General features: G+C 57.6%; 1 protein-coding gene across 1 annotated transcript; it reads right to left on the reverse strand.

Moving 5' to 3' along the window:
- Positions 1-9,573: 9,573 nt before the first annotated feature.
- Positions 9,574-13,727, reverse strand: NPM3 (nucleophosmin/nucleoplasmin 3). Its single transcript, XM_064716755.1, has 6 exons — positions 13,574-13,727; positions 11,919-12,004; positions 11,136-11,255; positions 10,829-10,922; positions 10,287-10,419; positions 9,574-10,171 (listed from the first exon to the last, which is right to left on the reverse strand). Exons 1-5 carry the CDS (start codon positions 13,614-13,616, stop codon positions 10,319-10,321), a joined length of 444 nt encoding a protein of 147 aa, XP_064572825.1. The 5' UTR covers positions 13,617-13,727; the 3' UTR covers positions 9,574-10,171; positions 10,287-10,318.
- Between the last annotated feature and the right edge of the window lie 149 nt (positions 13,728-13,876).

A 13,876-nucleotide genomic window follows, 5' to 3' on the forward strand; every position in this document is an offset into this window, starting at 1 on the left:
CCTGTCAGCCATCCTCAGGCCTACAGCCAGAGCCTCCACAGCCCCCATCCCAGCCCACCTTTGGGAAGGGAAAAGGAACGAGCAGGTCGGTGACAGCAGCCAGGGACAGGCAGCATCACGGCTGCTGGGCTCACCCCACCTCTGCTGCTGCCTTGGATCATGGCCACAGTCTGCTCCTTGCAGGGAAGAGGGGGGCCTGCACAGAGGCATTTGCCTTCTTTCCTTGGTGCTTCCCAGCCCACCTGCGTTTGCATCAAGAGTGACACCCCCACCTCCTTTTGTTTTTAACTAAAAAAAACCTTTTTGGATAGGCTCTCCCCTGTGCCAGGCAGAACAAGGGACATCTGCTTCCTGTCAGCTCCTTCACAGGCCATCTGAGATAAGCCCCCTGGTCCACAGGGTGAGGGTCCCCTCCATCCCCTGGCACAAGGCTAAATGGCTTGTCTGGCTCTCCTGGGGAGAAGAGAAACTCCAGCCCTGTGCTTCTGAGACCAGCTGGGCCTCAGCCAAACTGCTGTGGGGATGGTGGAGGAAAGCTCCTTGTGGCAGAAAGGCCTGGGGAGCTGCTGTGCCCCCAGCACACCAAGCAGCCATTGTTCTGTGATCCCTGGAAGAGGCTTACCAGCATGGTCCCACCAGATCTTGTCCTGCTGCCCCTCTGCTCCATTGCCCTGCTCTGCAGAACTGGGACCATGTTTAGGCTGGTCAGGTACAGAAGGGCTTTCCTTCAGAGAAGAGTTCATGTTCATCAGGGATGTTAAACGCTGCAGATGAAGCATTAGCAGCAGAGATGTGAGCTGCAGCCCTCCCATCCCCTTCCCCACAAAGCTGAGGGTGCCAAGGTGCAGCCACAGGGCTACAACACCAAGAAGGAGGAGCTGAGAGAGGAACCAGGACACAGAGGCACCTGATCCAGCCTGGCTGGGGTCCAGGCTTGGCCTCAAACTTTGCCCACCTCCTTCACCCACACAGAACCTCCTAGCAGCTGGGGAGAGTGGAGGCAGCTCCTGGAGCAGCCTAGACTGAGATAAGACAGGAAGCAGATCAGGAGAGGATTTGAGATGGAGGAGCAGCAGGTGAGGGGCTGTGAGACCCTGGGAGGGGTCTGTGCCCCTATACAGCAGGGACTGGAGAGAGCACAGCAGGTGCTGAAGAAAGCTCTTCCCATTCGCCTTGTGATGCTCAGCACGGCACCCCCACAGCCCAGGGCCACCCCAGCACCATCCCTTCTCTGTTCCAGGATCTCCTTTAGCACATCTGCAGAACAGAGCCAGATTCCACTTCCAGCTTCCTGCCTGCTTCTTTACCATCCCTGTCTAGCCCAGTTCTAGCCAGAAATGGTCCACATACACCCCTTTCCCTGTGCAGGATGACAAACAGTGGTGTCAGCTCCTGCTCCCCACAAGAGATCAAAGCCAGCAAGGAGCATCAGCCTAAACTTCTCCACCAGCATCCTTCATTCAGAAAGGCAGAGACAAGAAAAACAACACCAACTGCAGCTTTAGGGGCAAGCAGTCCAAACTGGGCTGAATGGAGACAAGGGCTCCTGGCAAACAGGGAGTTCACATCATAAGAGGAGTGTAGGAGAATTTGGAGTGAGGGGATGCCAGCAAAACACCAACAGGTGTTTTGCCTTGAATACCTCTTTCAAGTAGGGGGAACTACCAGGGGAGAGTTTCAGGGGAAACCATCAGGTGGAGAAGCAGCCAGGACGTTGCTGTCACTCACAGAGAAAGGCCGAGAGGCAGAGTTCCCTGCTCCTGGCAGGCGGGACACAGGCAGGAGCACAGCGCTAATCCCGAGCGATGGAGGAGAGCAGTACCTGCAGCAGCACTCAGCAGCGCTGAGCCCCCAGAGGGCGAGGAGAGCTCCTCTCTGCAGGTGCAGAGCGCTCAGACAGGCTCAGAGCAGTTGCCTGGGGGACTCTGAAAGGTGACAGACAGTGTAGGCAGCAGGCTTGAGGGTTAGCCAGAGGCTGGGGCTCACAAAGGTGGGGACACTGAAGTGCAGGAAGCACTGCCCAGTACCTGAGCATCTCTCCCTGCTCCAACACCATATGAAGAAGAGCCAAAATGCACAAAACCCAGAATCCTGTAACGTTTTACAGCCATGCCTGGAGGATGCTTGGCCATAAACTAACTTTTTCCAGCCCAAAATAAAGACGTGGAGGTTTCCCAGCAAAGTCAGAGGGATATTAGCCCACTCCACCCTCACCCTTCCCAGCCCCGTGGCCCAGTGCCCCCGGCCCTGCCTGCTGATCCTTCACTCCAGCTTTAATGGGCCGTTTCAGAGGCAACAGCAGCTCCTCCATGGCTGAGCAGCACGGAGCAGCCTGGGGCAATCCCACTGCTCACCATTAACCTGCTCCCACCCCCAAAGGGAAGGAACTTGGCGAAACCCCATTGGGATGTGTTACATGGGAATGACCTTGTCTTCCCTACCCACAGCACCAAGGCAGCCCCAGGGCAAACGAGGAGCGGGGAGGGGAGACACAGCCCACTCACAATTAATTCTTCTCTCTATTCAATTACTAGCAGCAAGACTGAGGCATGTTTTGTGGGCCAGGAGACTGTCCCTGTGTTCTGGTCACAGCCCCCTGTGCAGGACCTGCCTGGATGATGGGACCATCTCTGGTGACTCTTCAGCAGCCTGCTCTCACAGCTTCCTTTCAGGGAATCGGGCTGACTCCTCTGCCCCTCACCACCTCCTGTCCCTCCTATCCAGCAGCTTTCTAGAAACACAGCCTTTGCTTCCACAATTTCAGTCTGTTCTCCTGCAATTGCAGGTGTCAGTGTTGCCTTCACCATCCCCAAGTGGTCCCGTGCAGGCTCCCAGGCAGCGATGCTCCTGTGGATCAGAGGAGGCAAAGCTGGGCTCTGCTTTCCATCCAGGCTGGGCCCCGTGGAGGAGAGCTCACCACTCACAACAGCAGGGCTGCCAGCACAGCAGGGGCAGCCTGGGTGGCTCAGCCTGGGGCAGCTTCACTCCTGGCTCCCAGGCAGAGCAGAGGATCCTCCTGTCATCCAGGACGGTCCATGGAGTCCCACATGGATTTTTCAATGGTGTTAAGCATCCCCTGCATTCGGGTCTGTTGAGGCTGGTGCTGTTCTCACCTCTGGCATCCCCACCCAGCACGTGGGGTGAGCCAGGCACATGGGTAATGAGCTGGCAGAGCTGAGCTAGACCAAGAGCCTGGTGGAGGGCACTGCAGGGGAGGCACGTGCTCAGGTCCCATCCATCTGCAAGGAGAGGAATTGGGATGGCTCTGCAGCTGCCCAGCTCAGGAAGGCATCCCCACAGAGTCCTTGAGCCAGGCAAGCCAGAAACAAAGACCAAAGGGTCCCAGCAAGGACACTTCACATGGCATCAGATCAGAGAGAAGGTGACATCTCCAACCCTGCAGGATTTAAACCCCAGGCTGAATATTTTTGTGCAATTCTGCTCTGCATTGAACAGGGGTCAGCAAACAAGCAGCCAGACCAGGAATGGCCATGACACCCATGGGCATGTGAATGAGGATGTGTGTGCTCATGGGCCTTGGGCAGCTCCACTCCCTTCCTGACCCCCTTGTACAAGCAGCACCTCCAAAACCTGGTCCCAAGGCATTCCTGCTGGCACAACTTCCCCAGCATCACAGCCCCAGCCCAAGCTGGGGTCTCCAGGCACACATCATCAGGCAGGGCTGGGAAAGGGGGGTCAAAGCCAGGCTGGGTAGGCAGGGGCTCCACTGGCCACCCAGGAAGGTGGGAGCCATCACTCAATGCCTGGTGTCACTGTCCTGTCTGTGGGATGGGGTCTGTGGCTCCTTCAACATCACGAGTAGCTGAGACAGAGACACAAAATGCTGTTCCTTTCTTCCTCATTTCCCAGGCAGCCCCATCAGGCAATTTGGCTGGGTTTGGGTCCTCTTAGGAAGAGGGCTTCTACACCCAGCCCACAGTGGGGTTAAGCCTAAAACCAACAGCATGGCCCGGGGGGGCTCCACGTTGCTGTAACTCTACCTTCGTTTGTTTGCTTACAGCATCCACCCAAAATGCCCGTGTATGTCTCTGGGCCTCTGTGTCAGTGGCAGCTGAACTGCTGACCCCAGGAGTTTGCAAAACATCAGGGTTATGGCCCCTTTGACATCCCAGCCCAGCAGAGCCTCAGCTCATCCTGACCCTGGCCCCGAGGAGCCAGGCCCCAGGGCACCCCACACGGCCATGGGGACACAGTGGGGCCAGGGGGAGCGAACCCCACAGGAGTGCTGAGGTGGGCACACATGGTACTTGCTGCTGTCCAGGCTTGGCTGCAGCCCCCCACAATTCTGTGGAGCATCACAACACAAACCTGCCCCAAACCCCCTGCTAGTTCTTATCCATGCCCAGCCCTTCATCTTCTGTCAAGCCTACAGCCCCCACTGGCACGGGAACTGTGCCCCTTGCCAGCTTCCATGCCCAGGCCATGCCTGGTCTCTGTGCTGCCCTGCAGACCTCTGTGCTTTAGGAAGGTGGGGAACATATGGTCACAGGCAAAACAACAGCCAGAGCCTGGAGACAGCCTGTAATTGGTTTCTCCCCAGTTCCAGCTGTGATAGGGGACTTCATGCCACCCTGGAGTGTGGCCATGCCATGCACAACCCAAGCTGCCATTATGGTGCCAACACCATCTCCAGGATGTGCAGGGGTGGGTCAGGGCTGCAGGGAGTCAGCCTAGGCACAGGTGCAAATGCCCATGGAATTGAGATGGAGTTTGAGAGCTCTCCAAACATTCTACTTCCATTTTTTTCTCCAGAACTAAATTCCTACCCCCCTATGGCCAGGCCCCACTGCCAGACCATGCTGCCTTCCCCTGTAAGCTGGGCATTAGGAGGACAGACCTGCCACAGACAGGGTCCCTGTCCCCTCTGCTCTCCTCATCCTCTACTCTGCCCATCAGCAGCAACCCTTCCTATCCAGCCCCCAAACCTCATGCACTGCAGCTCTGTGCCTGCCCAAGAGCCCATCAGGGGAGCAGGGAATGGAGGTGGGGAGTGGTGTGAGGTGTCCCCCAGGCCCTGTGCAGAGACATCACCAACAAGGATACCACAGAAGAGAAATCCTGCCCATCCAGGCCAGGGCTGTGCCACTGATATCCCTGAGAGAAAAACACTGAGAGATCCTAAATCCCTTGGGACACAGCCCAGATGCTCCATGCAGGCCCCGTTCCCTGGATGCCACCAGGCTGGCAGGGACATGTGGGCAGTAGTGGCAGTTGTGCCAGTGCCAGCCCAGAGCAGAGGGATCAGATTGCAGCTCGAGGGTGGGAGGGCAGGACACCTGAGGGTGCTGAGCTGCCAGCACTGCCCTGCTGTGAGGTGGCTGTGCAGGGGCTCAGGAGGGGACAGTGGGGACAGCTCAGGGAGCCTCAACCCAGGCTGCCCTGCTCTCTGCCACGGCCCAAACACACTCACTTTCAGCACCTGCTTTAGGTGTCAGTGTCTGTGAATTTAAACCCACTCAACCCCTGCTCCAACATTATCCCGTGCTTCTCCAGCTGTGCCCTTAGTGCACAACAAAAAGCCACAGCAGCCACAGCAGCAGCTTCATGGAAACGGCCCCCTCCTGCATTCTGGGCAGCACTGGGGCTGGGGACACGAGTCCACATCACATTATCACAGCCTGTCACCACCCTGGGCATGAGCTAACTCCTGTGCCAGGGTGTGAATCCAGACATCTCCCGTGGAACTGGGAGCAGGAGGAGCCTCTTCTCCTCCCACAGAACACTCAGAGGGTGTACAGCCCCACATCCAAGCTCCCAACAAACTTGAGGCAGCCTGGGGAGGACCCAGCTCGTGTCTGAGCACCAGCATGCAGGAGATGACACCAGATCTGAGCTTCAGCTTTTCCAGCAGAGAAGGCCATTCCCACACTGTGCACCAGCACCATTTCCCTTTGCAAGGCATATTGATGGGAAGAGGATGGGAATTACTGGCAGCCTGGCCCTTCCAAACCCCGCTGCTGCCTCCCTTGTTGCAATCTGTCCTCAGCTCTGCCCGGGCCTGCCCTGGCTCCCTAAAGCACTAGCAGAGGTACCCGTGCCTACTGCTGCAGGATGGAGCAGGGATGGCACAGTCAGCGAACACTCCAGAGAGCAGGACACCCATCACACCCACATCAGGGCAGTCCCAGCTAAAGGTGGCCCTGCTGGCCCTTTTTCTGGCTCCTGCTGCCACCAGGGTGCCACAAGGCTCTTGCCCCCTTCGCAGAGCTGCTGCACCCCAGTTTAATTGGATGCTGCATCTCCTGTCGTGTCCCCCTTGCTTCCCTCGAAGCCCAGGCAGCCAAGACTCAGAGAAAAAGAGCTTTAGCCTGGACCAGCGTGGGAACCAGCAACAGGGAGCTCATGGAGCAGGGGACCAGCCCCACCTACAGCACGGTCACAGCTGTGCTGCTCAGCCGCTCTGGGGCCGTGGTCTAAGCCACAAAGAGTTGAAACCCAGCCAGAACTCTGATGGGGCAGGACCCGCTGGGGCATCAAAAGGAAAACCACTTCCTGGCCACGCTCAGCAGAGCAGCTCCCCATCCTGCTCCTCCATCCCTGAAATAGCAACTCAGACCTGACCTCTGAAATCAGAGCATCCTCTGGGAGCTGCTGGCCTGGCCCAGCCACCCAGAGGGAGGAAGCAGCCAGGCCCCAGCCCAGCGAGGCTGCACCTGAGCCAGGCCCTGCAGCAAGCAGCCTGAGCCTCTCACCAGGAGCAGCAGGCTGGTTTGGGAGGGCTGAGGTGTGTGGCACCACGGGTGCACAGCCGCCCTCATGCAGGATGAGCTCCACATTAAGCTCCATTCCTCTGCTGCATGGCTCAGCCAGGGGCAGGGTTACCCACTGCTGCCAGAGCAGGGAGGGATCCATCACCAGTTGTACCAGCATGCAGAGCCCTGAAGCAGCAGAGAGGGGATGCTCAGATTAAATCAACTCCCAGAGCAATCCTAGAGCCACCTGGACTGGGGCATCATTCGGCTCCCCAGGTACTGGCACCTCCACACCCTTAGGTGTGTCTCCAGCATGGGGAGCTCCCGTCTATACATAGAAACACAACCACTGGATTACCCCTCACCCCGTGGAAGGCAAGGCAGCCCCACACCAGAGCCCCAGCCTCACTCCCTGTGCACAGAAAGCCTGCTGCCCCCCACCAGCACCGAGTGCCCCCCAGCCCAGCCATGCCCGAGCCCACCTGCTCTTAGGCAGCCCTGTTTGTTTGCCCAAGGTATTTGCAGCCGGGGGCACCTGCTTTGATACCATCAGCTCCACCAAGGAAGCTGCTCACCTAGCGTGACCCCTGTAATCCCATCCTTCCCCATTAAGTGCTGTGCGAGCATCCCCCCTCCCAGCCTCCTGACATTTCAGCATTTATCTCCCTCTCCCCAAGCTGAGCACATCAAGGCTCTGACATTGCTGGGGAGCAGGAAGCAAACCTCCCAAAGTCACTCAGAAAGGGGCTTGGTAGTACCAGCACACCCCAGCCCCTCTACTGCTCCCTCTCTGTTGGGTGCATCCAATTCCCATGGCATTCCCTATGGCAGCACTGGGGACCAGCAAGCATCCGTGGCAAGGTCTTGAGCTGAGCTGGTCCTGCAGTGGGGTGCACAAGCTTTGTCAAGCCTCCTGCCACCACCCTTATGTCCCCCATGGTGCCACCTTTGCCCCCTGGCAGAACAGTCCTGCCTGCCTCTGTTCCAGCTACCTAGACACCCTGCAGTACACACACCAGCAGCCTGAAATAATCTCCTTTTACTGTTGAAGAATAATCTCCTTTTACTCTTGAAGAGACCAAATGCTCCTTCTCGTTAGCCCACACAGCCTCTTTCACTGTGTGAAGCAACAGCATCACCCTTCCAGGACTGAGCAGTGCCCACTCCCTCCACTCATCACTCCCCATCAGGCTGGGAAGCAGCTGCCTCCCCCAACCCTCCCCTCCAAGAGTGCCTTGTTAAAAATGGTCGGCTGGCTCCCGTTCCCCTGGAGTCAGGCTGCATTTCCTCGGAGCACAAGCACAGTCAAGGTCTGGCAGACAGATTATCGCTGACCCCTTCCAGGTGCACATAGCCAGGGAAATCTGCAAGGTGATGGGGTGCCAGCCCTGGCAGGGGCTGGGCACTGTCCCAGCCAAGGCTCCATCCAAAGCCCAGGACTCCTTTCCCGTGCCATCAGCACAGGGCACTGGTGTGTGTGCCCACCGACACCTCTCCAATATCCACTGCCCCACAGGGAGATGCCACCGCCTCCCTTCACCCAGCTCGGCTGCAGGAACGTCCCGCTACTTAGGAACCTCCCAGGGACACAGGGTTTGCCGAGAGATCCTGTGGCGCCCGTGGGCACGGGCACCGAGCGCCAGCCCCGGGCACAGGGGATGGCGGGGGGGACAGGAGCCCTGCCAGCCACAGCCGCCCTGTCACCGGAGAGGAGCAGCAGCAGGGCGGGATGCCCTGCGCACCCTGCCGGGCAGGGCGGCCGTGGGCCGGGCAGTCGGAGCGGGAGCGGCGGTCGCGGTGCCCCGGAGCGGCCCGCAGAGCCCGCCTGCCCCCTGGCGGTGCCGCGCTGGCCCCGCCGCGGCTGCAGCCCCGCATCCTCCCCCGCGCTGCTGCCGAGCTCCAGCTCCGCCGAGCCGGCTGGTGCCCCCCAGGCAACGGAGATCGCGTTCCCCGGGGCTGGGATGCCAGTGGTCTTGGAGACATGGAATTTTTTGGGACTTTTAAAGGCCATCTAGTCTAACCCCCCTGCCATGGACAGGGACATCTTTAACTAGATCAGGTTGCTCAGAGACTTGATCAACCTGATCTTGAATGTTTTTGGGGATGGGGCATCTAACGCTTCTCTGGGTGATCTGTGCCATTGTTTTACCACCTCCAAGGGTGGTAAAAAGCCCTTCTTCCTTATAGTTGATTTTAATAAACCCTTTTAGTTTAAAATTATTATCCCTTGTCCCACCACAACAAGCCCTGCTAAAACATCTATCCCCATATTTCTTACAAAGCCCCCTTTAAGCACTGAAATGCCACAGGAAGATCTCCCCAGAGCCAGCTCTTCTTCACTCCTTTTCCCTTTGCTGCTCAGGGCTTTGAAGCCTCATTCTGAGAGCTAAGCAAGGTCTGTTTGAGGCCAGAAAGAAACAGTGAGTAGGTGCAAAGGAGCTGCAGCAGTTCCAGAGGAGAGAAACATAATCTAGAAAATAGCCTGAGCTGAGGATCCACCCTGGATTTCCTACATGAATCCAGGCTACTGAGAAACTCACTGTCCCAGGGCACCCACAGAGCCAGCATGACAGAACAGTCCATGGTGCTTCTCAGGGACAAGAGCCAGTGTCTCAGGCAAGGAGGACTGGGAGAGGCATTGACATGGCCCAAGAATGCAAGACTGATTGCAGAGAAACTGCCAGAGAAACATGTAAGGGCAGAACCAGCCACCATGGGTGAGAAATGGCACCTGGCTGAAGTGCAGAAAGGATCAAACCCTTCCAGGTACCCAGGCCAGGGGGACACAACTCCCCAGCAAAGGTCACAGCTCAAACTTGCCCCACTGAAGCGTGCATGGGAAGAACCTGCAGCCAGCAGGGACCTTCCTTCAGACCCGATGCCTGAGAGATCTTTATTGAGTGTAAAAACAGTTCTTTACAATGCAAACTGACCCAGAACCTCCCCCACATCAGAGAGGCTGTGAGCTCCCACCCCACCATAACTGCAGCTGAGAACAGAGCATGGGCCCCACTTTTATACTTCGAAGTATAAAAACCTCCAAACTGTGAGTAAGCAAAAGCAAACACGTTAGAATCAGTGAAAGTGCCTGTCCCACACCGACTTTACATCCATCTGCTGCACATGGGGCCAGGACTGAGTGTGTCACAGCCAGGGAAAGGGGGTGCACAGAGCAGAGGTCCAGGACAGCAAAAAGGCACAGTGTAAGATCACCTCCTCCATCCCCAGCTCCCAGAACAGGGATCAGGGACAGGGGATACACCAGCAGCATCCATCCAGTTTTGGGATCACCCTCCCAGGGCTGTGTGAAAGGAGACACTTCAGTGCTGGGAGCGGCCTCTGCTCCCCAGATAGTTAAAACAGCATTAAAAAAAAAAAAAAAAGGCAGCAAATGTTGAGGTCGTGGGAACTGGTATCCAAGGTAAAAAGCATCCAGGGAGAGAAGTCCCAGTGAGTACCTAGGGGAAGAACCAGGGTGAGATCAGCAGACTTGAGCAGCACATTCCACCCACACTTGCCACACCAGTATCACAGCCACCCAGATCTTTCCTCCAAGGCAGCCTGGCCCCTCACCTTGCCTGGAGACAAGTTACTCCTTCCTCCTGCTACTTCTTGGCTGGCATAATAGGAGGAAGGTCCTCCTCATCCTCCTCATCCTCCTCAGACAAGTCATCGTCCTCCTCAAAGGAAGCATCTTCCCTGTGCACTGGGACACACACACAAGTAATTGTTACTCACCAATGCACGTCTGTGCAAATACAGCTGGCCCACGAGACACCCCAGGAGCAGAGCAGCCTGAGGGGCTCTGAAGCACTTTCACAGCAGCTAATAGTGGGAAATAAGCAGCATCCCAGCTGGAGGGAGGTCTCAGAGAGGAATGGTGACAGGCAGACATGAAAAAAGGGGACAGTTTGTGATATCCAGACCCCTTCTCCCATGCAAGGCCTTATGGTAGGGAAGGAATCCCTGCTCCGAGATGGGTCCTGGGGAACCAGCACAAAGGAGGGACAGCATGCATGCCAGGCAGCACCCAGCAGCTCCCTGGATGTTGTTGACACTGGAGCCCCTTTATCCCCCTCAGTCCTCCCAAGCTCTCCCCCACCCTCAGTCCTTACTGATCCTGTGCCAGCCAGCCAGGTGCACTGGGCCAGAGCCTGCTGCCAGCCGAAAGGTCACTGGAGGCTGCAGCTTGAAGTTGTCCAGACTCAGCTGCAAAGAGCAGAGATGGAGCTGAGTTAGGGGCAGCGGCAAAAAGCAGAACTTCCTGTAGTTCCCAGTACAGCACCTGGCCCAGTTAAACATGTCCATCTGAGGGCACCTGCAGCCAGGCCAAGGGTACCCAGGGCATTTGCTGTGAGCTGCAGATCCAAGATCCTGTTCCCTGCAGCCATCCACCCCTGAGTCCTCAAATCAGCCTCTTACCAAGGGCTGGCATGACAGTTTCAGGTTTGCCACAGGCACCGCGATCTCTTGGTTCTCATGGTTTCGCCCAATGACTTCCACCACGTTGCACTCGTCCTTGGCACCATCAGTGAGGCAGACCTGGGTGGGAGTGGAGACTGTGAACAAATGCTCTCCCAAGGGACAATATGGGACAGCTTGAGCTCTCCACAGGACAAGGAACCCACAGCAATGCTACCAGCTCAGATGTCATGCAAGGTGTGGGGATGCTGCTCCACAAGACAGGGAGAGCACTGAACAACCCCATTGCAAATGTCCCCTGACTGCCCCAGAGACAGCTCTGTCACCTACAGGGATGGCAATGTGGGCTGCATTTTCTGCTGATCTGATCCATGCTGACAGGTTCTGTGCTCCCAGGATAGAAAACATCCCCAGGAAGAGCCAGGAATGAAGCCCTGCACCTATCTGGGCTTGGGGAGCAACAAGCCAGAGACCCAGGTGGGGTGGATCTGGTGTGAAGCTCCAGCAAGGTCAAATAAAAGGGAAATTTTTTTTTCTTCACCATCTGGAGCATTCCCCTACTCAGCAGTCTCCTGCCACCACAGGCTTTGCACAAGCACCTCTGTATGATGGATAGTTGTGACCACTCTGTGTCGTGCCCTGAGAGCAGCCAGTCCTGGGACCTCAGCCAAGGGAGTCCCCTGATCCAGCCCAGCCAAGAAAGGAGGATGAGCCTGGAAAAGGGGCATAAGGGTATGGGCAACTACAAGAGAGAACAAGCACAGTAATTAACATTTCTCTTACCGTAGACAATGCTAAAATGTGGTCAAAGTTGTCTTCTTCATCCACCTGAAATGTGTAGGATTTGGTACTGGCAGTCAGCTCACAGCCTAGAAGTAGGAGATTAAAAAAGTAGTAGCAAATATGACACAACAACACTCACTACAGGCAAAGGGGTCCTTAGGGGCAGCCCTGGCCAGGCAAGCACATGGCATCCTAAAACTTTATTTTCTCATGTGAGGAACAGCATCAGACCAGGCCATCCTGGGCTCCAGGGTCCCAGAAAACCACACACCTGCCTCTGCACCATGCAGGGACAAAATCTGGTGTCCCCAAAGCAGGCTGCCATGAAGCAATGCCCATGGGCACCCAGGGTTCCCAAGCACTGGCAGGGCAAGGTTGTTCCCCTCCAGAGAGCAGAACAGTCAGGGCACACCACTGTGGGAAACAGGAGGGAGCAGACAGAACAGTGACTCTGCTCTTGCCATCGCCAGCACAACTTTTTCTTGAATGGGAGTCTGAATCTGGAAGCAGAGACAGACACAGAGTGCCAGACCTGAACGATGAGGCACAAACCAAGGGGAGGATCCAGCCAAGCTGCAGGGAGCTGGAGTCCCTCAAGAGAAGTTTTGAGACATATTTTATTACAAACCTCAGACAGTTACAAAAACAAGGGAGATGCATAACTACATCCTCAGCTCTTAGGATCAGGATTCAGCCGACTAAAGGGAGGAACTAAACTGCCCTGGATGCGTTTACTTATTGCAGGATGATTCACCAATGTGAGGCTGACCGGAAAAACACAGAGATGAGCTCTGCATACCAGTGCCGGCACTTCCACGGGTGAGGAATCAGCCTACACAAGCGCAGCACGGGGCAGGACGGCTTTCTGCCATGCTTATATATTGAACGTACCGAGGGTGCCTGAGAGGCCTGTGGGGCTGTAATTGCGCTCCTCCTGCAGGGCGCGGAGCCGCGGCCCGGCCCGGGCTCACACGGGTCAGGGAGCAGCGCAGGGCCCCGCCTGGCCCGGCCAAACCCCTCCCGGAGCAGGGACCCGGCCCCACGCCCCGCGCCACGACACGCTGACGGGGGAGCGCGGGGATCAACCGGAGGAGTGGGGGAGGCCGGCGGGAGCTGGGGCTGCCGACCCGCCGCCCCATGAATCCCAGCCCTCTAAAGCCGCCAGAACACCAAAACCCCACGCGGCTCCCTCAACCTGCCCCGGGATCCCCAGCGTGTGCCTGCTGCCTCCCGAGCGCGGCCAAACACGTGTGTGTCCACACCGTCCTTCCCCCATGCCACGATAATGCCCCCCACGTGTATTTCCACGCCGTCCTTCCCCCACGGCGGGTTAATGCCCTCCACGTGTCTCTCCATACCCACGTGTCTCTCCTGTCTTCTTCCCCCACAATGTCTCTGCTGCCCCCGGTCTCTCTCTGACACTGCCCCCGGCTCCAGCCGCCCCCACACACGCCTATCCAGCCTCCACCCAATACTCACCAAAGTCTCCTTCTGCCCCGTCTCTCTCCTGCCCCCAGCTCTCTCTCATTTTCTTACGTCCCTCTCGTCCCCGCACCCCCGCCTCGTGCGTCACCTCCCCAATTCATCTGTGACCCCCCCCGTGTCTCTCGCTCCCCCTGGCCCGTGTCCCCGCTCCCCCGGCCCGGGCCGCTCACCGAAGAGGACGCTGCCGGGACAGGCGGGCCCGTGCGGCTCCATGAGGCGGCGGCGCTGGGATCGCTCTGGCAGCGGGGCGGGCCGTGCAGCGCCGAGCCGAGCCGAGCCGCACCGCTCCGCCCCGTGCCCGCCCCCGGGGACCGAACCAAAGGGTCCTGCGGCAGAGCCCCGCCGGACAGCTCAATTATCAGGGTATTTCCTGGCCACGCTGGGCCTTCAGCTTTTACTGACCCCACCGCAGCTGTGGAAACGCCACACCGGAAAAACGGCCCTTGCTACCGGCCGCTCACCTACCGCCCTTC

Source organism: Zonotrichia leucophrys, chromosome 6, assembly GCF_028769735.1.
Source record: "Zonotrichia leucophrys gambelii isolate GWCS_2022_RI chromosome 6, RI_Zleu_2.0, whole genome shotgun sequence".
NCBI classification, from domain to species: Eukaryota; Metazoa; Chordata; class Aves; order Passeriformes; family Passerellidae; genus Zonotrichia; species Zonotrichia leucophrys.